The sequence below is a fragment of the Rhinolophus sinicus genome, chromosome 12, assembly GCF_057876585.1.
Source record: "Rhinolophus sinicus isolate RSI-liver-muscle chromosome 12, RSI-T2T, whole genome shotgun sequence".
In the NCBI taxonomy this organism is placed as follows: Eukaryota; Metazoa; Chordata; class Mammalia; order Chiroptera; family Rhinolophidae; genus Rhinolophus; species Rhinolophus sinicus.
The window spans coordinates 21,753,178-21,777,910 of NC_142512.1; the positions used below are offsets into that span (position 1 = coordinate 21,753,178).

Here is a 24,733-nt window from a genome sequence, read left to right on the forward strand (position 1 = left end):
CACTAAATGAAGGTTATAGTGCCACACCACTGCAAGATTCTAAGAAAAATGCTAACAGCCTACCCCATCTATAATCCCTCACTCTCTGTTCAAATGACCTATTTATGAATTTCAATAGGCATCACCTCTCAAATCTTCCCCACTACATCACATGGCATTATTTTCTACACAATTATTTTTATAATTTGAGAAATCCAATGTATCCCCTGTATACCAAAACTGAAAGGAATAATTACTAGAGCATTAACTAAGTGTACTGAATGAAATGATCTTTGTGTCTCTTCTACCTCTATAACTACAAATTAAAGCTTCTAAGGAAAAAGTGTATTTCTAGTTTTCAGAATGGACTCTCATTTGACACTTCCATGAGGTAAAGACCCCCACAAAACATGTGATAACTTATATAACTCTCAAATTCAAGTTAGGAACTCAAGTGATATTGAAATAACACAAATTAGCTGGTGCTACTTTCATCACAAGCACTGTTGAATCATAATTAAAGCAACAGAAAAATCATCTCTGGGATCGTTCAAAATAATGCTTTACAAATGTCTTTTTTCAATCTTCTTCTAACTATAAGATTATGGGCAACTTTGGAAAAAAAAACTCATAGAATTAAAGAATGGTAAAACATTGCAACTGGAAAATCTAGTACTTCAACTTTCAAATCCCAACAGCTTGAATCTCTGGGGAGTCTATGTAAAATTAACTGTTCCTACTACCATATTAGTTATATGAGGATGCAACTTTTAAATAATGACCAGTACTCAGTATTGACATTCAGGGGTTATTCCCTAAAGAAATTCCCCAAAACTGAAATTTAAAAAATAACAGAATCATTAGTTTAAGTAAAGAGATATACAATAGTTTTTCATAATAGAAAAGAATTATTTTTATATTAAGGTAAGGTAAACAAACTAGTGAAACTTATGCTAATATCTTCAAAACTATCATGGATACCATAAAAAGTTAGCTGGAGAAAAATTTAAAAGGAATGCCTCAATGAACCACTCTTATATTTAACCTAGTTCAGTGTTTCCTCTGGTTTGAGGAGCTTGAATAAATGGGGCAGTCATGCTCTAAAGTATACAGATTCTGTATAAAACCCTTACTCATCTGTTCCCTCAGATATTCATTAAAATGTTGACAATGAAACAAACTCACCTTCATTCTTTATCATATCTGTTAATTAGAAAAAGGAAACAAAATTAATTAAGTTACTGCATTGTCTATTTACACCTTTCTCTAAGAAGCTCAAAGTACTTTAACGTCCACTTAATCTTTATCATTTGTATAAAGCCCCAAAATAAGCAAAATTAAACAATATATTATTTAGGGAATTTGGGGGGCTGATTGAACTATTCTAAAACTGGTTGACGGTTATGGGTGCACAACTGTATAAATTTACTAAAACTCAGTAAACTGTATACTTTAAATGGGAGAATTTTATAGAATTCTTTTAAGAATAAGAATTTTAAGAATATTCTTTTAAGAATAACAAGTTTAACTTTTAAGAATAAAACTTAAAAATAAAGCATCAAGAGAATGAGAAGACATACCACAGATTGGGAGAAAATATTTGCAAAAAAAGGAGCTGAGAATTTATGTCCAAACAAAAACCTGCACATGGATATTTACAGCAGCTTTATTCGTAATTGCCAAAACTTGGAAGCAACTGAGATGTCCTTCAGTAGGTGAATGGATAAATAAAATGTAGTACATCCAGACAATAAAATATTATTCAGCACTAAAAAGAAATGAGCTATCAAGCCATGAGTAAACATAGAACCACCTTAAATGCATATCACTAAGTAAAAGAAGCCAATCTGAAAGGCTATATCCCGTATGATTCTAACTATATGACTAAAAAGGGGGAAACAATAGAGGCAATAAAAACATCAGTGGTTGCCAGGGATTGAGGGGAAGGATAAACAAATACATGGAGAACAGAGGATTCTGAGGGCAGTGAAACTATTCTGTACACTACTACAATGGTGAATGTATGTCATTATACATTTGTCCAAACCCATAGAATGTACACCGAGAGTAAGCCCTAATGTAAACTATGCACTTTGGATGACAATGATTATGTCCATGTAGGTTCACGGACTGTAACAGATGTATCACTCTGGTTCAGGATGCCCACAGTGAGGGAGGCGGTGTATGTCCAGAATCAGTCAGTTTACGGGAATTCTCTGTACTTTCTGCTCTATTTTGCAGTTAACCTGAAACTGCTCTAAAAAATAAAGTCTATTTAAAACAAAAATAAGATAAAATAAAGCAGATTATACACCATGAATAAGTGGGATATATCCCAGGAATGCAATATTCAAAAATATTTAAATGCAAGTCAAAAATATTCAACATTCAAAAATGAATTAATATTCAACACCCTTTCACACTCAACAAACTAGGAAGAGAAATTTCTCAAGCTGAAACAGGGCATCTGCAAAAAACCGACAGCTAACAACATAATAGAGAAAGACTGTACACCTGTTCCTTAACTTCAGAAACAAATAAGAATGTCTGCTCTTCCCCCAGAAATTAGGAAGGGAAATGAAATAAAAGGCAGCCAGATTGGAAAGGAATAGTAAAACTATCTCTATCTGCAGATGAAATGATTATATATATAGAAAATCATAAGGAATATACTAAAAAACTATTAAAACTAATAAAACAAGTTCAGCCAGGTTGCAGGGCAAGATCAATATACAAAAATCAACTGTATACACAAGCAATGAACAATCCAAAAATGAAATTAAGAAAACAATTCCAATTACAATATCATTAAAAACAATAAAATACTTAGGAGTCAGCTTAACAAGAAGTGTAAAAAGTACTCTGAAAACTGCAAAATTGTTCAAAGAAATTAAAGAAGATCTAAATAAATGGAAAAACATCCTATGTTCATGGATTGGAAGATAATGTTATTAAAATTACAATACTTTCCAAATTGACTTACAGATTCAATGCAACCCCTATCAAAATCCCATATGGCTATTTTGCAGAAATTGGCAAGCTGATCCTAAAATTCATATGAAAATGCAAGGGACCCAGAATAGCCAAGACGTTCTTTGAAAAGAACAAAGTAGGAACCCTCCCATTTCCTTATTTCATTATCATAATCAACGGTGTGGTAAGGAAAGATCTATAAATCAATGGAATAGAACTGAGAATCCAAAAATAAACTCTTACTTTTATGATAAATTGATTTTCAAAAAGAGTGCCAAGGCCATTCAATTGAGAAATAACCGTAGTATCTTTTCAACAAATTATGATGGGACAACTGAATACCCACAACAAAGAATGAAGTTGAACCCCTACCTCACATCATACAAAAATTAACTCAAAATGGATCACAGACCTAAATATAAGCGCTAAAACCCATTAAAGTCTTAAAAGAAAATATAGGTGTAAATCCTCATGATCCTGGGTTAGGCAAAACCTTTTCAGATATGACACTGAAAGCGCAAGCACCAAAAAACACATAAACTGGACTTCACCAAAATTAAAAACTTTTATGTTTTAAAGGATACCATCAAGAAAGTGAAAACACAAGCCAGAGAATGGGAAAATACATGTATTTGCAAATCATATCTGATAAGGGACTGGTATCTAGAATACATGAAGAACTTAACAGCTCAACAACAAAAAGACAACCCAATTTAAAAATGAATGGGTAAAAGACTTAATAGACATTTCTCCAAAGAAGATGTACAAAACAGCCAACACGCACATGAAAAGATGCTCAACATTAGTCATTAGGAAAATGCAAATCAAAACTGCAATGGGGTATCATTTCACACCTACTAAGATGCTTATAATCAGGAAGACAGTAAGTGTTGACAGGATATTCTCAAATGGGAAGCCTCTTACATTGCTGGTGGGAATGTAAAATGGTTCAGACACGGTGGAAATCAGTTTAGTCGTTCCTCAAAAAGATAAACATAAAGTTACCAGGTGCTAGACGACCCAGCAATTCCACTCCTAGGTATATACCCAGGATATGAAAATATGTTCACATAAAACTTGTACATGAATATGTGGGGACAGAGTCCCAGAGAGCAGTTTCCAGGCTCTTGGCCTCGCATGGGGTGGGGGTGGGGTGGGGGGGGCGCTGGCTCTGGTGGTGGTTGACTATTGGCTGTAGCTGGTTGGCCAATTGGCTGCTGATGTAACTGCCCTGACTGTGCTTGTTGGTTGGTTGGCAGGCAGAAAAGCGGACGGCGGATTGCGAGACAGTGTGGATCCTACTTCGTGTCTCGCCCGGCTGCCAGTGAGACTATAGTGGTATGACTCCCCTATCTATGGCTCTGTGGGTGTTCCTTTTTGGCCTCACCATATCCTGCGTTCTCATGTGGGGAGCAGGAGCTGAGACCTCGCATGACACCCTGCATGACACATGGCGCAGCGAGCAGGGTTTGGTGTCGGCTGAAACTCTCCGTAAGGTAACGGAGTAGTTTATACGTATGAAAGCTCAGCTTTGGAAGGCCCGTGAGGAGCTGAGTCAGGAATGGGAGGCACAGTCTGCCTGGGAGACTCGAGCCTCCAGATGGCACACCACCCTCTTGACCATAAAAGGCGTCGCCTTCCTTTTGGTAATCTCTGCTGCTGTAGGCTCCGAGGGTTGCGGACATCTTGTACTGAGGCCTCCACCCAATCGGACGCCTGGCGCGGCGAGCAGAATTCCGGACAGATAGGAATGGTGTGACTCTGGGCAGGAGGACATGTGGCCCCCACACGGTGTGTGGTACCCGGTGGCCACTGTTCTCAGAAGTTGGACCCCTGAGGAGGGGTGGGAGGACATGGATGGCTCTCCGGCCAGCGTGGAGAGGGCCCTACAGGTTCTAGCGGAGCAGTTGCCGGAGGAGACGAAGGATACAGCCGACCTGTGGGATGGATGTTCCTCACTGCGTTGTGTCATAACATGGAAGACGCGCTTAATGAAATAGCTCAGGTGCAGAACCAACAGCCCTGGGGGGAAGCGCTAGAAGCTCGGGACAGTTGGTTGGAGAAGGTTCTCACCGCAGTGCCTCATAATTCAGAGGAAACGCTTGCTGGAATAGCCCAGGTGCAGGACCAGGCATCCCGGTGGGAGGCGATGGAAGCTCGGGACCGCCTGTTAGAGGAGCCCCACAGTGGAGACTCTGAGGCAGAGGCGGATGACGCAAGTGGAGACAACGTAGCTCCCAACCCCCAAGCCCGGCCCATCTTGAAGCAAAAGGTAAAACGTGAGCAACCTTTTGGGCTCCGGGGGTATTGCTGCCAGTAACCCAGCTGTGACTGAGTTCACAACCTACACCCCTTACACTCCCACTGAGTTGCAGGAGCTGGGGAGGCGGTACAGACAGCACCCTGGAGAGCCAGTCTCGGCTTGGCTACTGCGTTTATGGGATGAAGGGGTAGACAGCATTCTCTGCTCCCCAGGTGAGATGGAAAAGCTAGCCTCCGTGACAGTGCATCCGTCCCTGCGACAAAGGTTATAGAATTGCCATAGATTGGCCCAAGACCAGGGCAACCACTCTCTAATGGAAAGGCTCACTGCTGCGGGACATAGTATGGGGAGAGGCTGGTGAGCTGCCAGATATCGTGAGTAAATGGCAATCATATACTGAACTTACTCATCACCCATGAAATGGGTATGAGACATGCTCTTTTCAACCCTAATATGCGGGGGCCGGATGAAAGGCATTTTAAAACCAGCATGAGAGATCTGGTTTTGGATACTGCCCCTGCAAGTGCTTTTGGATCCTTGGTTGCCATTCTTATGCCCTATATGGGGTGGCGGATCCATGAAGTTAAAATTGCCATGGTCACCCTAGGGGATGTTGAAAGATGGCAGCAAAGGAAGTTAAGACAGGAGGTCCGAGCAGTTAAGGCCTGGAAGCCCAAGTCAAAAGTAAGGGGGCGAGGTGGCGGGCCTCAGAGAGTAACACGCGCACAGAAGTGGCGTGATCTTGTGGCAGCAGGGGTTGATCAGGAAAAATAGACATACAACCCAATGCACTCTTGTTAGTACTTTGGAAACAGTTGCATCCAGAACAGCAATTCCTGCAAAGCCTAAAGGACAAGTCCGGGAAAGGTGCCAGTGGCAGCGACCCTCCTTTCCCAGGACAAAAAGCTAGCATGTATCCTCTTAGATGGAAGGGATTTCCCATTGTTGGTTCCTAAGACTGCTATTTCTTTTCGCCTGTGGATGCCTAATGGCTAATACGGCACATGTCCCCTCGCGGAAGATGCTTGTCACGTAGATTGTGAGGCAAGACCCTGTAGGGGTGGAGTGTGGGGATAGAGTCCCAGAGAGCAGTTTCCAGGCTCTCGGCATCGCGTGGGGGGTGCTGGCTCTGGTGGTGGTTGGCCATTGGCTGTAGCCGGTTGGCAAATTGGCTGCTGGTGTAACTGCCGTGACTGAGTTGGTTGGCTTGTTGGTTGGTTGGTTGGCAGGCATAAAAGCGGACTGCGGATTGCGGATCGTGTGTATCCTACTTCGTGTGTCTTGCCCGGCCGCCAGCAAGAATATCGTGGTATGGCTCCCCTATCTGTAGCTCCGTGGGTGTTCCTTTTTGGCCTCACCACATCCTGCGTTCTTATGTGGGGAGCGGGAGCTGAGACCCTGCATGATACCCTGCATGACAATAGTCCTAAGTAGTATTGCTCAAAATAGCCAAAAAATAGTATATTCATACAATGGAATGTTATTCAGGCATAAAAAGAGAAGTGCTGATATATGCTACAACATGGATGAACCTTGAAAACATGCTGAGTTAAAGAAGTCAGTCAAAAAATACCACACATTTTTATGATTCTATTTACATGAAATGTCCAGAATAGGCAAATTTATAGACAGAAAGATGAACAGTTGCCAGTGGCAGGGGAAATGGGGAGTGATTTGCTAATGGGTATGAAATTTCTTTTGGTGGTGATGAAAATGTTCTAAAATTTAAATCAAAATTTACTGTAAATATACTATATCCCACTGAATTGTACGCTCTGAATGGGTAAATTGTATGATATGAATTATCTCAAGAAAGCCATTTTTTTAAGAGCAGGTAATAATATAAAATTCAGTATAGTGGCTTTCCCATGGTTGGGGAGGTAAGGAAGAGAGATGGGGTGGGGGAGGTGTTTAAAAGTAGCTTTAACAGTGTTGGTTTTATGTTCTATTTCTTAGGGTGGGTTGTGGGCTCATGGATACTCTTTTTATTATTCTCTGTAACCTCCATCACTTATCTTTTATATATACCAGAGGTGCCAAAAAATGTATACACATTTAAAGAGATGTTATCTATGCTCAAGCAGTAGTTCGCCATAATGAGAAGTGTCTGGACGCTGATGGTAACCACTTTGAGCATCTCTTGTAATTGCAGAAGTCAAACATGACTTGTCTTCACCTTTTGTTATCGGTATATATTGAGTATTACAATTGTAATATTTTCCTTTCTTAAAATGTGTACATTTTGGGGGAACCGTGTGTGTATCAATATTGTTTGTTGTTTCAAGAGCACTGATTTGAGCGGAAGCCCTATTATGCTACTTGTTAGCTATGAAGCCTCAGGGAAGTTAGATCTCTATGAGCTGCAGCTTCCTCTTCTAAAAATAGGGACACTACCATGTATCTCCTTAGGGTTTTTATTCTTTATAATAAAGAAACTCATAGGATTTCTTTAAAGTAGAAGTTATTATAAAATCTAAGTTAAAATATGCTATACTCTCACCTTACTCAAATAACCATTGTTGGTAGATATCCTTCCAGACTTGTCTGGAACACATGAGAAATTTTTTTTATATTTTAAGGGAACAATCTTTGACACTGATTTTCACTTAATAAATTATGATCATCTTTCAAAGATAACCACTCCACTATTCATAGACATTTAGGTTGCTTTCAACCGATAATTAATAGTGAATGAACATCCTTATATCATCTAAGCTCAGTATCTTCAAAGGCTGTGTGCATTTAATTTTGAGAAACTGTTCTCCCAGAAAGTTTCTAACCATCAATGCTAGCATCAAAAGTTTGTGTTTGTTCCACTATATCTGTCACAATTGGGGGAGTTATCACTTCTTTTTTAATGTCCATCTAGCAGGTTAAAAATAGTATCTTATTTCTGCATTTCTTTATGAATGAAAGTGAAAATCTTTTCATGTTTTTAAACAATTTTTTTTTCTTTTACGAACAGCTCATTCTCCTGTTTTGTCCATTTTGTTAGGTTATTTACTATTGTTTCTTATTGCTTTTAACACCTCTTTAAATATTAAACATATTGACTTTTATCTGTCATATATGTTGCCAATATTTTCCCCCTTTTTTAAAGTATTTTCTCCTAGACTTTTTTTTTTTTTTTTAAAGAATCTTGTTTTATTTTATTTTTTCAGTATTTCCAGGACTTTTATTTTTTTTTGGGGGGGGGGGGACGGGCCAGTAGTGTGTTTTTTCCAGGACTCATCAGCTCCATCCAAGTCAAGTTGTTGTCCTTTCAATCTTAGTTGTGGAGGGCGCAGCTCAGCACCAGGTCCAGTTGCCGTTGTTAGTTACAGGGGGTGCAGCCCACCATCCCTTGGGGGAGTTGAACCAACAACCTTGTGGTTGAGAGCATGCGCTCCAACCAACTGAGCCATCTGGTCACCCGGGAGCTCAGCAGTGGCTCATTGACTTCATTCTAGTTGCGGAGGGCGCAGCTCGCTGGCCCACATGGGAATCGAATCGGCAGGCCCGTTGCCCAGAGCTCACGCTCTAACCAACTGAGCCATCCGTCCACCCTCTCCTAGACTTTTTAATGGTGTATTTTACCAAACACACATCTCAGATTGCTACACAGACAAACCTGATGTTCTTTTCTTGCTTTGAAGTCAAGGTAATCAGCTCTTTCCCTCCAAGATGATGAAAACAGTTGTCTATATCTGTATTTTCTTCTCACATTTTTGCTTTTTATTTTTACATTTCAATATTTAATCCACTTGGATTTTATTTTTGTACATAATGAACAGGGATCTAACTTCATCCCTCCCCACCACTAGCTAAATATCCCAACAAAGATACAAAATAAGCCAGTTGTGTATTGGAGCTGGTTCATACTGGCTCTGGAGAGACATTTTCAGGAATTTTGCAAGCTATGAAACATAGCCATTATTAAAAATTAAATTATATAATCTTACAATGAAATAAATCATATTTACAATAAAGGTAATACATATTCAAAAACCACCACTTCCCAATTATTATTATGATTTATGCTTTTAGGGTTATTTAATATCTACTTTGTCTGAATGGTGAAAATACAATGGTGTGCTACTGTGTTTCTTTTTCCAATTCAGTTTTTAGTGACTTCATGTTGGTAGCCTGAAATTGGCCATTAAAAGAGTATTTACACCACAGAAATTGGCAAGCCCTACAAACTAGGGCTTTTTTATTTTTCAGTTAAATATATACCAGCAAACCACTGAAATAAACCATTCTTTCCTCATTAACTTAAAGAGAATCTCATTTATTCGTGAGTTTATAGAACAGAGTAAGGAGCTTACAATTCTGTGCTAGCCTCACAGACTGCCCTGGTATGTTTTCATGTAGTATTAGATGAGACTTCAGACACAGTTTCTACTTTTCTAACATGAGATCACAGTACTGCATTGAGAATGTATTTTTCCTAAACAATTCAACAGCATTCTTAATTTAATGTATATTATAGAAAGCAGTAGCAAAATAAAGGACTATTTTGAGGAATAGCTGGTTACTACGTATATACTATTTTTAAGTTAGGGCTCTTTACTCTTAAAAAAAATCCAAATGTAAGAAAACAAAACATCACCAAGGGATCATCTAAACACCACTCTAAATGTTCTCTCATAAAAAATTCCTCCATTGCATGAGGAAGTAGGGATCTACATAATGGCAAGACCCAGTGACAGTACTCTTCTTTGACAGTCACCATCTCATACAAACAGTAGCAATTTTCAATTCAATAACAAACATTTCATAAATTCCCACCAAGGACTGTATTAGGCTCCGGAGACACAAACGAGACGTGGCCCCGGCCTATGAAGCTCTCATCATTTTCAGTGGAGCAGTGAGTTAGAGAATGTGTATAAGTAGTTATAAGCATTTGCTTTTATTAGCATTGAGAGGGAAAGAAACGGAGAGACTGATTTTGATTTGTCTTCTAAGAACGAGCATCTATTTTAAGAGGGGAAAAAAAATCAAAGTATAAACACTAGTTATTTAAAAAGTTTGCCCACCTACAGAGACAAGCTGATATGTGTTGGTAACTAGATATTCAGCATCTACACCAGTTAGACAGCCATGTCCCTATTTTAATCTTTCTGCTGAAGTACTTTAACAAGTCAGTAATTTACTTGCAGATATTGATATCAACTGCATGAAATAAACAATATCTGCTGCCTATATATTTCCTTACCTATCACAAGGCATTTAGATTTGTAACTCTAGCTACCTCATTCTAGGTGTTTACATTATGAAATTATGTAATATAATAGCTGGGTGGACTCAATACAACAACCCTTTTTTGCAAATAAACCAAAAGACTTCACTTTTAAAGACCTGCTGTCAGTTGGTTTCTAGTAAGCCTACTACCTCATATTGTAGCCCAGGGAGTGAACACATCAGCAGCCCTTTCCATACACAGTTGCTGTGGCTTGATATACAGAGTGACAACTTCAACCGCTTCCAAACACTGATATTTTAGACTTTAAAATCTATTTCTTAGGGATTTGTGCTATATATAGAAATAATCATTACCCTTTGGGAAACAATGGCTCATTTACTGAAAATGAGTTTAACAAAGGAATTATTTGGTACTGAAAAATACAGAGCAGTGAATTGGGTGACACAAATACAGCATCATCAGCTCATGTGACTGTATTAGAGTAATTTACTTAAAAAAAAACCTACAGTAACTTAAAATTTAGCTTCAATAATGTAATATTCTCAGTCATATCCTCTGTTACAAAATTGTGAAACCAGACCTTAGGTTCTTATTTTGAAAATGTCCCTTAACTCCCAATCTGAGATAAATACCACAAAAAAGAAAAACTTTGCAGAATGGAATATTTCTACTTTGCCTGAAGCCTAGTTTTGACTGGTATATGTTTCAGTTACACGATTCACACTGAATTTTGTTTTAAGTATTAAGAGAATAAATAGCATTCCAAAAGTCACAAGCTTGAAAACTTCCAGTTCCTTCTCTAGTTGGACAACTTACAAGATTTATTACATGGAACAGTGAGTTGATGCAGTGACCATAAATTTCTTAACATTTTAAGTCTAAATTTAATCAAAACGCAGTTTCAGCAAATTCTGTAAAAATAGCCTCAAAGTAGATAAAGCAAAAGTCACAAAATGTATACATCTAGAAGAATAGTTTATGGGTATATTATTGTATAATCCTTCTAAATTTTCTGAGGTTTAAAAATTTTCAAAAATAAAAAGGGGAGGAGCACAATATCGTCAAAACAGATACACAATGACATACATGTACTGTGAAAAGATTGAGTTGTCTTCCACCAAAAGCCTTGGAACTTGTGACATTAAACTTTTACCAGAAACCTTAGAGTCACTGGCACACAAAAAGCAACCAACAGAGTATTCTAAATACTGTTTTTTTAGATGCACTGTTCCTGGTTTCTTTATAGAGTTTCTGTTTTTTTGTTTTTATAAGAACACTTCCTCCAGTTTCAATGGGCATTAAGTTGGACAGGTATTACTGGTAAAGCAGCAAAAGAGTAAGGGTTCTGGCTCAGCTTCTAACCAGCTGTGTGACCTTGAACAAATCTCTTAGCTTCTCCAGGTCTCAATTTTCCCATTTATAAAAGGAGGCAGTTACACTAAATGCACTCTAAAGTATCTTCCAACTCTATAATTCCTTTCAGATAAGAGTGCTAGGCTTTTGAGAATGAAAAAAATAGCCCTCAAAAAAACAAAAAGGCCAAAATCTACCTTTAGTGAAACAGACAAGACACTAAATTGTACATGCACAGTATAATCATGAGCCCAACTCTAATAATACTACAAACACATACACACACATTTCAGGTAAAAAAATGGACAAAAAAAATATACCAAATGCTATCAGTGGCTCTCTCTGAGTTGTAGGTTACAAACAGCTTTTCTGTATTTTTCTAGTTTCCTACTATAAACATTATTACTTTGATAATGGGGTGGGAGGAGGGAGTTAAAGAGAAAAAAAAACCTTTTATGTGCTAAAGAAAATTTTACATTTGGAAGGCTTTCTAGAATTTGAATGAATTTTTCAAACAGTTGGAGTTAATCACAAAAAAATGTCTAGTATAATCACATACCTGATACCTGTCAACAATCATACAAAAGCTGTTAATTATTTGCCCTAAATTAGTGAGCTTTAAGGGGTACCCTATTTTTTCACTCATACTGAAAGTGGCAATAATAATTATGATAGCTACTAACATTTACATAGTGTCAGGCACAATTCTAATTCATTTAATCCTCACAACAATCCTATGAGAGATATACTATTACTATCCCTAATTTACACACGACTATCATGAGGCACATAGAAGGTAAATAATTTGCCTACAGCTTATTAGCCGTTTATTAACGGTAGAGTCAAGATTTAAATCCAGGCAATCTGTCATCAGAGTATAGGCTCTAATCTACTAAATCATACTGTCCGTTTGTACTTAAAATGTTGTCCTCCTCAGGTCATTCTTTAACTTTTTTTTCTTAATTAATTTTTATTGGGTAATACTGGGAAACTGTGTTTTTCCAGCACCCATCAGTCGTTGTTCTTCAATCTAGGGGTGGAGGGTGCAGCTCAGCTCCAAGTCCAGTTGCCATTTTCAATCTAGTTGCAGGGGGCGCAGCCCACCATCCCATGTAGGATTTGAACTGGCAACCTTGTTGTTAAGAGCTCGTGCTCTAACCAACTGAGCCATCTGGCCGCCCACTGGCAGCTCAGCGACAGGAGAGCTCAGCTCAAGTCGTTTTCAATCTAGTTGGGGGGGCGGGGGGCACAGCTCACTGGCCCATATGGGAATCGAACCAGCAACCCTGTTGTTCAGAGCTCGCACTCTAACCAACCGAGCCATGCAGCCGCCCCATTCTTGAACTGTTTTTGCCTTCAAAATTCTTCTGAACTATTTTTCTTGAAACTAAAGATAAATATGTAAGTACTACTATAAAAAGACTGGCCAAACTTTTAACTTACTAGCTTACAATTATGATTCATTTCTAAGTCATTACTTCAAAGCTACAGGGAGTATAATTTAATCTCTAACATATCACTAGGTAAATAATATTATAACATCTGAGGAATTAAATAGCATTAATTACTAAGTTTAATGTTGGGAAGTTTAATAAAGAAAGGTACTTTATTGATCGACATTATTTATTCTCATGAATCTTTTGGGAAAAAAGCCCCTAAAACAAACTGTTGTACCTCTCTAAAATTTCTATTTTATTTGAAATGATATTTTAAACTGGGTTGCAATTAACTCATTTGATTTTTAAAAGCATATGCATCAGTATTTATTTTGAACACTGGCTTTATGACACACCCAGTTAACTTTACAATAACCCCAATTATTGTAACATGCATAACCTGGAAAAAGGAACACAGAGGAAGCCAACCAATTAAATACAGTTGAAGATTCTCACCTAATTCCTAGGCAATTCAAACTCAAACCAAGTATGCATGTGTCTTTTTCTGCACAGTACCCACATTACTTGCCAATTTTTATGGCTTCTGGGTTACTTTTAATAAAGCTCAAATTTCCCCACATCTGGATTACTAAAATTCTAGCCTGTCAAAGTAAATATAGAAATCAATAGTTTCCTTTTGAAAAATTAAAAAGAGGAACGTGGAGAAGAAAGTGGGGGGAAAAAACTTTGCACCAGGCTGCCTGTTAACTTAGATGTGCAATGAGACAATCACCCGATAATTACACCCTTTGGGTACTTCTGTACTGGTAAGATAATAAAGTAAAATAGTCACCTGGTTTATTTCAATTTACTCACACAATTTGCAAATCTGCAGCTCTCTGCCATGGTACATTAAGAAAATTAGCATGTAAGAAAAATCACCTGCTTATGTAAATTGAGGATGGTTTTTATCCAAGCAGACGGAGGAAAAAAAAAATAGCTACAATCTGGGTCAAATGACTAATTTTATCTATTTGTTCAAATGTCTCCCTTCACCTTTTCTCTGCAGCTCAGAGCAAGAATTTTAGGTCAAGAAATGGATAAACAAAAGTTTCTGTGTTGTCCAGTCCCCTGTAAGGAGTTCGCTGCCTGACATTACTGAACTCTATACCACTTAAATTGAAAACAAGACTGAGAACTTTATCTAGATAACAAAACCACAACACTGAGAGAGGAAAGAAAAGAAATCAATGGGGGATAGCTGATCTAACTGGGAAGGAAAGCAAACATGGCAAGGATCAGGTACCAATTTTACCTTCTGCTACTTTAGGCAAACAAAGCTTCAGAATAGAAAAGGAAACCACTCCAAATAATTCAGGGCAGACAGGACAACTTCTCTACAAAGAATATTATTCCAGTTTGCTCTATAAACGCTCCGGTCAAGTTCTTCTGAGTCTGACGTAAGTTAGATGAATGCGTTCTTGGTCATTAATGACTGCCTGCCCTCTCGGCATCCATTGCTGCAATTCATCCCTCCCACTTATAACAGGCTGTCCATCTCCAGGTCCAGGGGTAGACCAAAAGTAATCCTATCTCCACTGACAGTGACTGGTTCAGAAATAAGCATACAACCCAATAAAGGCCCAAAGAGACTCTAGAACTGTTCTGTTCAATAAGGTCAAGTCACCACACTGCAACAGGGTTACATTTATCTCATTTTTCCTTTAAACAATTCTAGAAGCTATCCAACCTCTGTTGAAGATATTCTTTAGAATCAAACATATACGTATACATACACACAATCATTCTCTCAAATGCCATCAATGATCTACTTGCTAAATTCAATGGTCTTTTTTTAAAAGTATTTCTTTTTTCAGTTACAGTTGACATTCAGTATTATTTTATATTAATTTCAGGTGTACAGCATAGTGGTTAATCATTTATATAATTTATGCAGTGATTTCCTAAGATTAGTCTAGTACCCACCTGGCACTATACATATTAATAGTTATTGCAACATTATTGATTATATTATCTATGCTGTAACTTCACATCCCCATGGCTATGTTGTAACTACCAATGTGTATTTCTTAATCCCTTCATCTTTTTCATCCAGCTCCCTAACCCCGCCCCCCCACCATCACTTTCTTCTCAGTATCTATGAGTCTGTTTTTATTTTGTTTGCTCATTTATTTTGCTCTTTAGAGTCCACATATAAGCATATGGCGTTTGTCTTTCTCAGTCTGACTTATTCACTTAGCATAATACCCTCCAGGTCCATCCATGTTGTCGCATCAGTGGCCTTTTCTCCACCTTCATTTTCTTTGCCTTTATCTGCACCAAAGATCACTCCCATCTTCCCATCTCCTGCCATGCCTGAGTTGTCAATCACCATGAACACATTTTTCTGACTGCCCTTTTGTTTCGCCTACAATAATTTCTTCCATCTACAACTGAGAACATTCCCTGAGGCTCAGACTTCAACTACTTCTATTCTTCTATTTACATATTTTAAAAAAGAAAATCAATCTGAACAATTCTTTCTCTTACTCAAATACTTTCAGGGGTTGCCATTCCCAGTGTCAACCTTTTTCATTATCACCCCCACCCCCACCACGACAAAGGAGTGTTTTTTAACCATTTTTCTCCCCATCATCCCCCCATGAAATTTTAATACCATAGATACACTGTGTATCTATGTATGTGCTTTATTCATAAAAAGAGTAAGAGGTGTTTTTCGCTCCTCTCCCAAGTACCAATGGCAACGCAACTTGTCAGCGGGACATTCCAGCTTCTTCAGGACCTGGCTGTAGCTTGTATCCCCATCCTTAGCTCCGATCGCACTGCACTTTATGTTTTGGCAACTCCAGCCCCGGAGTCTCCTGCATATAGGCCCATCCACCCAGAATGCCCCTCCCCATTCTTTGACTCCCATTCTTAAAACTCTGTTGAGATATTACCTCTTCTCGGAAGCATCTATACCTTCCACAGAAATCCCTCCTCTATGTTCCTGTAATATCCAGGAAATATCTCTATTGCTGCCTTTATGTCAATGCATGATAATTATCCATTTACAAATTTCTCTCTCTCCCAATGGGTCATAATATCCTTTAAATTCCTATCATCCAGCACAGTGCCTGGGAAATAAGTCCACACACACAATAAATGAGTATTGTAAGAACAAGGGAAAATAATATATCTTTACATTTTTTTATTTAATGGTTTCAAAATTTAGTTTCAATTCTCCATCAATTCTCCCTGAGAGCGAGGATGTATTATTTTTCATACTGTTTACTTAACTGTAAGCTCCTCCTGGGCAACATCATGACTTAAACATCTCTGTATTCCAGTACCAAGAACAGTACAGATAACAGCAGAAGCTTGATAGAGGTTTGCAAAATTATTTATAGAACTAAATATCCTCATTAGTGTTTACAATAGTGCTGGTCAGTAGCAGGATGACAATAAAAATACACTGATTAGTGAGTTCCAACAATGTCAAAACCTTCTACCGTCTGATAATAGACATGATTCAATTGGCCAAATTAATTCAAAACACAGATATGAAACTGGGTTTAGGTAAAGAGCACCAATCATGATCAACGTCAGACATCCCTCTACTCACACCATTACAACTAACTGTTCAGGTTCAACTCAATAGTTTCCTTAGAAGTCATCTGTTCCTAATGCCAGAGTGCCAGAATTTTTCCTAATGTTAGGTAGCTTAAAACTACAGACAAGCTCTACAATGACTTGTCACATGCATACTGACAGTTGCCTCAGGCATTCTGTGTTGCCCCCAAGCAACTACAGGGTCAAACTGACATGCTATATTGCGTTAGTTAAGAAATCACTGTTGATCTACACTAGATGACCCAATCAACAAATAATTCACTGGAGTATTATGGATGCACAGGGAATTTTAAGTAAAACCCAACTATAACCTTATAATGAAAGAGCCTCTACCCAATGGCTTCTTTCTGTTTGGTTGGATGACAAATGGAAAAGTTTCTTTGCCTTTGACAATTTCCACCAAAGATCTCAAATCAGCATATTAGGGAAACATATAGTATATAAACAGTAGATTCTTGAACTGCGAGGACATACATCAACAAATCTAATAAAAATCACCAAGCATAGCCACTCCACAATATAGAAAGTCAGTGAAAACGCTAATGCTCCAAGTTGTGAAGATAACGAAATATTCCAGTACTCCGTTAGAGAATGGCCTTATATCAAGGAACATTTCTATAGTTGTCCATGTCTTGAGGCTAAAACCCCAGAACTTAGATTCAAACATATATTCAGTTAATGCATTTTGCAAATATTCTTTTCCCAGCATAGCATATTGAAAGGGAACCCTATCTGCCCTTATTTCTTTTTCAGGACGTGCACCAGTGGTACTAATTGATGGCTAAAAAAGCTGCATGTAATTCTGAGGCATACTGTTGTTTTAGCTTATTTGAAAACGCAATTCTTTCTGAAATGTCTTTTTTTTAAATAAAAAATATTTGTTTTTCTTCTTCTAAGCTGATATTCAATAGCATAACATGAAATTTATCCCCAAGAATAAAATGCATTTTTGTTGTGGTTTTGTTTCATTTTTGGTTTTTGAATATTATTTGGGTAATCTTGACAGGAGCCTAAGTACAAAATGACTTCCAGTATTCTGAAATGTATACTTTTGAGAGTTGGAGGAAGCTGACCACATGAGAGAGAGGTTTGAGGACTGCTAAACCCAGGCAATTTTGACACTGGCAACTAAGTTTCTGTCACCAAGAAACCTGCTCAATATCATTAGATTGTTTACTTTTATTCTCTAACTCTCTTTGCTTTCTTGACCATAAACCTGAAGTTTCTAAAAGTACATTTGTTTGTAGTTAAAATTAACAATATAGATTTCCACATTTCTAGTTTCACACGAATGCTCTGTTATGTCTAGAAGAGCAATCATTTCCTTTTTATGGTGCAGGCTCTGCCTCTTCAAAGCTCTTTTCACATAGCAGACACCCCCAACCCCCAAGAATCCAGCTGTGGCTGTTAATCTTGGCCAATAGAGAAACTTCTCAATACTACAAATTCTTAACCTGCAAACTGCAAAACACAGTTAATAACAATACACTTTAGCATGCTACACTTTCTGATGCAACTAACTCCAGGATTTTCCCCAAACATATCCCAAAAGCATTCCCCATTTTTCCAAATTATAGTTCGCTATTTGAGGAATAAGAGGACCAGAGAAAACATCAGAAAAAAAATGATGCCTCTAATTTTCATCAGATGAGCAAGCTAGACAATCTTTGCCGTGCATAAGAATTTACACTGAATAATTTTTCATTAAATCACACATTTCCCCACCTCACTGGGATCTTGTTTAGCAATTCACACTTTTTCATCCAAACACAAGTAGAATAAATTTCCAGTACAGCTGAACTTTGACAATAAGGATGTCTCTCACTTGTTACATTCTGAGTAGAAAAAAATTTCCTTTCCAGTACGTAAATCCGTAATACTTTCTAAAACAGTGTAGATGACCTGACGAGAACACCTACCAGGTCCACACAAACACGTATATTATACATTTTTTATGTGTTTGTTTTTTTACTTGAGAGACGAGGACAGAATATTTTTTCCCCCCAACTCTAAATCCAACCTTCCTGATCTCCCTGGCGTCTAGCACAACTACGTGGACACGATGATATTTAAAGTCACGCCTCCAAAACTAGTCTGCAGGTTGATTTCACCTGGTAAATCTCACTATACATGAAATCACTTCTATACACATTAATACAACAGTTTGATTTTCTACCAACAATAACTACAATAAAAACAGCTAACGTTTATTGAGTAAATACTGTGTGCTAGACAGTGTAGCCATTGGTTCACAAGGATTACCTCATTTAATCCTCATGCCAATCCTCTGAGATAGGTATTATCACACTCCTCACTTTATAGAAGAGGAATAGAGAGGTTCAACAATTTATCAAGATCACACATAAAGTAAGTATCACTACAGTGATGCTTCAGTTGTGAAAGACTTAAATGAAAGTAACCTGCTGAAGGTGTTAGAATAAAATTCAAAGTTCTCCAATTTGGGAGTATAAAGGCACCAGACCAACTTCCAGGATCTTTATCTTTCAATGAATCAGGTAAGTAAAAAACCAAAACACTAATTTTATAAAGTAGAAGCTTTTCCAAAACTCACTTTTATCAAGGTGGCAATATGTGCCATTAATTCAATCTATGATATTTCAGGTTGCCAATGTCAAAACTGCCTGGATTTAGCAGTCCTCAAACCTCTCTTATGTGGTCAACTTCCTCCAACTCTCAAAAGTATACACTTCATAAGACCCTGAAGCCTTATACTGTAATACTCTGTCCCAGAGTTGTCACATTTTTAAACACAACATACTCACTTTCTTCTAGCAAAGATGAACTACAGACAAAAAGGTATTTATAATATGCTCACCAAATGACTGAGGTTTCTGTTTGTGGGTTGTTTTGTGTTTTGGTTTTGCATTATGAAAATGACCATGTGGGCATTTGGAAATCTTAACAATCTGATAAAGAAGGTCAAATTATATATGATGCTTTGATAATCCATCAACAATACTCTATCATTGGCAATGCTATTCAGGCTACCCCATGATCATATTACCAGGTAAACTGGAACCCTTACTTTGAGATAAAAAAACAGCAGACAGTTGTTAATGAAACCTTAATTGAACTGTCAAAGCACCATCTTTACCAGCAAGCTAATAGGTAATTCACTACTTTTACACAACTGCCCGATACTGATAAGTTATTCCACTAGTTAAATTCAGCAGAGAGAAATCAAGCCTGGTAGACTAAATTGCTCCGTGATAAATCGGAATGGTAAAATGCTACATCACTTCTCTCCTTGTCTACATGGAGGAACAACAATATTCCTCAAGATTACATGCAACGTTTTTTGCCATCAGTGCCACTGGGTGCATATACATAAAAAGACATGAGAGCAGAGATAGTTTCCTATGCTATGCCAAAGAAAAATACTTGCAAAATGCATTAAATATATTTGAATCTAAGTGAATCTTACAATGTCCAAATAGGTATATGGTGCTTTGAATCAAATGATGCATCACTGGAAGAGTATTTTTATGTTCCATTTTAATCATTTTAGAAAATAATTGTTTCTACTGGGTGCTTCCTAAATTAAAGAGAAAAATTCTGGTAGAGTTAGTTAAAGGGTAAAAAGCATCACTTAATATCTTTAGCTTGGGTTTCAGAATACGAGTGCAATTCACACTGGTTTGGTGTTCAAATCTCTAGTTTTAATAATCTTAATCAGGTCACAGCGGTTATATTCCAAATACAATAAGCAATTCAGACAGCAAGTCATCAATGTGTAAATATAAAAATAGAAAAGCATTTACATACTAAAACACACACCTGGAACTCTTCCCTTTTTTTCATACCAAATTGTATTTCACCTGTAACAGCTGATAAAAACAATGCAGCTAACTAGAAAAATCTGGCTAAAGAACAAAGAAGGACCTGACCAGATCAAGTAACCAAGCAGCAAAGGTGCCGCAGCACTGTGCTAAGTGCTGGGGAGAAAAAGTACTCTAGCAGACCTTACCCTCAAGGGGCTTACAAATGTAGTCAGTGAAATAGGCAAACACAAAACTGGTGTATTACAATAGAAGATGGTGCTCAGAAGGAGGTACTTCAAGTACATGGGATGAACTCCATAGGCGGTAGAAGGGGGCAATCAGCGAATCTAGAGTGAATTCAAATCAAACACATTCGGATTTTCATGTATCAGTAATTCAGAATACCCACTACCAGAACGTTCATTGTGGGAGATATTTCAGCACTCCAGTTCCTCACCTCCCTCCCCTTTAAAAATAAAAACTTTTCCCTTAGCACCAACTTAAAGTTAAGACTTCTACAAATCACATCACCATTTGATAGATATATAGGTAACACCTTTATAATCAAGAATGCTGCAACCTATTTCCCCGTCAGTATCTCTAGTTCTTAGCATTGTACACAAAGTACTAGAATGAAAGAGCATCCAGGTCTAAGAAAATCCACATACATTCTCAGTAAATCAGTGATAAATTTTAAAGCAAGGAACAAAATTTTTCCTGTCCACTCACCCCACCCTCATCGCCCTCCCCCAAGCTTTGAAATCCTCAAGGGTCAGGCAGGAGATGGAAGTTCACAGTGCAATCCCTGAGGATAGGCCATGGAAGGAAGGGGAGGAAGGCAAGAACAGGCAGGTCCCTGAGCAGAGTGACTAAAGAGGCACCATTACCGGCTATACTCTTTCCCACCAACCATCCCACTCACCTTGGAGAAGGGAGCACTAAAGCAGCAACCTCCTGAAAGAGCTACCTGGGCAAACACTGGACTCTACTAGTTCAAAAAAAAAAATCAGATCACTTAGTAGCCTAGATAGTAAAATCTGAAATATATATAAAGATGGTCAAATGTAATGCAAAAATGATACTCATCACTTATAGCCTGAAAAACAGTGACGAAAGGAAACATTTACCAGGCTAGTTCCAAAGAGTTCGTTCTTTTTCCTGTGGTGATGGGGGCTTTTCTAGCCATTAGCAAGAATCTATTTTTGAACACACTCAAAACATCAATTCATCTAGCCACACCAGAATACTTAATCCTTGGGGGAAAAACTCAGTTCACTCTAGTTTTGATAGGAATAGAATCCTACAATGATAAATACATTTTATTATACACTACTAACCTTCCTACAAAGGGTAAATAGACAAAATGTTGCATTTAAGAAGCTCTTAGACTTTCAAAAATACCATAGCATTAGTAAAGACAGAGGAATTTCATGTTTAAAAAGTATTAATATACTTCCTACTACAGCAACCAAGGGATAACAGGAACTAAAGAGGCACTAAATGACACTAAAACATTACACCAAATGTGGGCCACTGCATAGCTACAGTCTACTGACCTCATTTGTGGTACTCATGTGTGATGCTATATTTAATGCATTCTTATCAAAAGGCTAAAGCTACATACTTCCCAATTGTAACTTTATAATTTAAAATAAACCACTCAAGAAATGACTTAACTGGTTCAACTATGAACCCTATCTTCTTTCTGAGGATAAAGATCACAAATCAGGGACTGAGAAGACAGAAAGGATAGCCAAGTAGTTGTGCAAAGTACATCCGCGTGGCAAGATGAATGAAAGGAACTGAGTTTGGGTCAGTGGTGACATTTGCTGCAACTGGGCAACTGATTCAAACCAAATCATACAGGAGAGATGACCAAGGTCTTTGCAGGAATAAGCATTTCACACATTCAACTATCGATCCCACATTTAGTGGCTTGCTTAGGTTCTAAACAAAAAGTTTGGTAGACAGCAAACTTATGTATGTTACTCATCAGAGGGTTCTCCACCAAAATTTGTCATGACTCAAAAGCATAAGGCTACATAGCCAATGCACTTTCCCACGTCAGTGAGCGTGTCTTCCTACAGTGAAGTGGAGAAGCTTGCTCCACTTTGGTCAACCTGGAGAAAACCATGAGATGACTCACCCAATCACCACCACGAGAGGAAACCATGACAAGTTGTGTCTCTCTTCTGATACTCACCAGACAACACCAAAGGCTCCATATCCAATTGGTCTATCCGGCTCAACATCCAGCTGCTGTTGTGGATGATGCGAGTGCTGATGATGGTGCGCCTTAACTGTAGCAGCTGCGGCAGCCTGTACCTGAGCTGGGGCTGCTGCAGCTGGTCCAGGAGCCTGACCCGGTGCCGGTGATGGGAAATATGGCTGTTGCTGCCCAGGGTTTAACATGGCTGCAGCTGCGGCCGCTGCTGCGGCTGCCGCAGCTGCCGAAGAAGTATGCTGCTGTACAGGGTGTACAGCAGCAGCCGACCCCGGATGAAGATGGTGTTGCGGGTGGTGGTGGTGGTGCAGGTGAGGAGGAGGGAGGTGTGGAAGGTGGTGGTGATGGTGGTGGTGGTGACCTGCTGCTGCTGCAGATGTACCGCCATTGTAAGCCGCCATCATTTTTGCGTTGGCTCTTGCGCCACAAAGAGACATTCAAAAAAAATGCTCTTTGATTGGAAAGCAAACTGGGTCAAGCTGTCATTTGGCCATTTAAAAATGAAGAAAAACCACTCACTCCACCTCCAAAAACATGGAGCGTAACTGGCCTTACGTCTTCATCAGTCAATCCAAGTAAGTAAGAGGATCTTGGTGTTGAAATTTGGGGTGAGCGTGTGTGGAAGGGTGTGGGTTACCAAAAAAACAAAAGAAAACAAAAAAGAAAAAGAAAAAAGAAAAAGGAAAAAGGGACCCCTTCCCCCCAGGTTTCCTGCCACAAGTGGGTACTAAAACTCCATCCTTAATTTGGGGGCGGTTCCAATTTCGAATGTGGGAATAAAGGCCAAACCTCCGGACCCCCTGAACTCCACACACGAAAAGGATCAGGTAACACACCACCCTTGGAATCTTGTAAGAGGGTTGACTCATCTACCCCTTCCATTCCCACATCCTTTTTTAAACACTACCACCTCCTCAAAAATACAATTTAAAAAAATTCCAACCACCCCGAAGGAAAGAGATGAGGGGAAATTTCCAGGGAAATCAGCTTCCCCCCCCTCGAACTCTCAGGCCTCCCTACATCTCCCCCTACTCCTAGTCAGGTTGACCTGATTGGACTGGGGGTACTAAACTTTCCTGAACAGAAAAGAGCCAAGGAAGGAGGCAGAAGGGACAGAGTGAGCAGAGGAGGCGGCAGGGCAGGGCAGAGAGGAGAAAGAGAACCGGGGCAAAGTGAAGGTAAGGAGGTGCAGAGAGGAATGAAAGAGAGGTGGGCAGCACTCGGACGCTCAGACAGAGGGAACCGCCCCGGGATGAGGTTGGGGTCCCGGGGCCAAAGAATAGCAGCCCCCGGGAGGCGGGCGGGGTGCAGTCGGAAGCGGGCTGACTCCTACCCCCGCCGCCGCCGGCTGCTTCTGCTTGAAGGGTTGGGGGGGAGAGCGGGTGGGTCCCCCCGCACGACGGCCCCCGTAGGGCTCAAGGCTGCTCCGTCTCCCCCCCTCCCCCCCACCCGGCTTCCGTCCCGCGGCCGCTTTCTCCTTAGTCGCTGCGGCCGCTTTCTCCTCAGCCGCCGCCTCCTCAGCCGCCGGTACCGCCGCGGCCGGACTCACCTCCCCTAGCAAAGCCGGATAGAGCGGAGCCAGCGGCGGACACGCGCAACCAGCCGCCAAGGCCCCGCCCCCGCCTCACACTGACCGGCTGCCCTAGCCAATCCACGCCCACCTGTCCGCGTCCGCCTCCAATCCAGGGCCGGGAGCTTCAGACAGGCGCACTGTTCGGCCAGTGGCAACAAGGTGTAGGTCTCCTGGGGAAATCCCGCCCCCGATCCAGGATGGGCAGATAGAAAGACCAATCAAAAGGCAGAGTTTGGCCTGACCGACAAGGCTAAAAGCGAATTAAAAACCAAAGATCTCCGTGACATTTTCTTTCGCCTCTCTCCTCTTTTCTTTTTTCTTCTTTTCTTTTTTTGGCAGGCGCAGGAAGCTGCGTCCTGATCCCGCCTGCAAGAGCTGGAAGAGAGGGTGGA

The 24,733-nt window shown here is 39.4% G+C and overlaps 1 protein-coding gene across 1 annotated transcript in view; it reads right to left on the reverse strand.

The window, feature by feature from the left end:
- The window catches only part of NLK (nemo like kinase), a 143,213-nt gene extending 118,853 nt beyond the window's left edge, over window positions 1–24,360 (reverse strand). The window contains exon 1 of the mRNA XM_019731400.3: window positions 22,748–24,360. Within this exon, the coding sequence (XP_019586959.1) occupies window positions 22,748–23,205 (458 nt within the window). The 5' untranslated portion in view covers window positions 23,206–24,360. The remainder of the gene's footprint in view (window positions 1–22,747) is intronic.
- Between the last annotated feature and the right edge of the window lie 373 nt (window positions 24,361–24,733).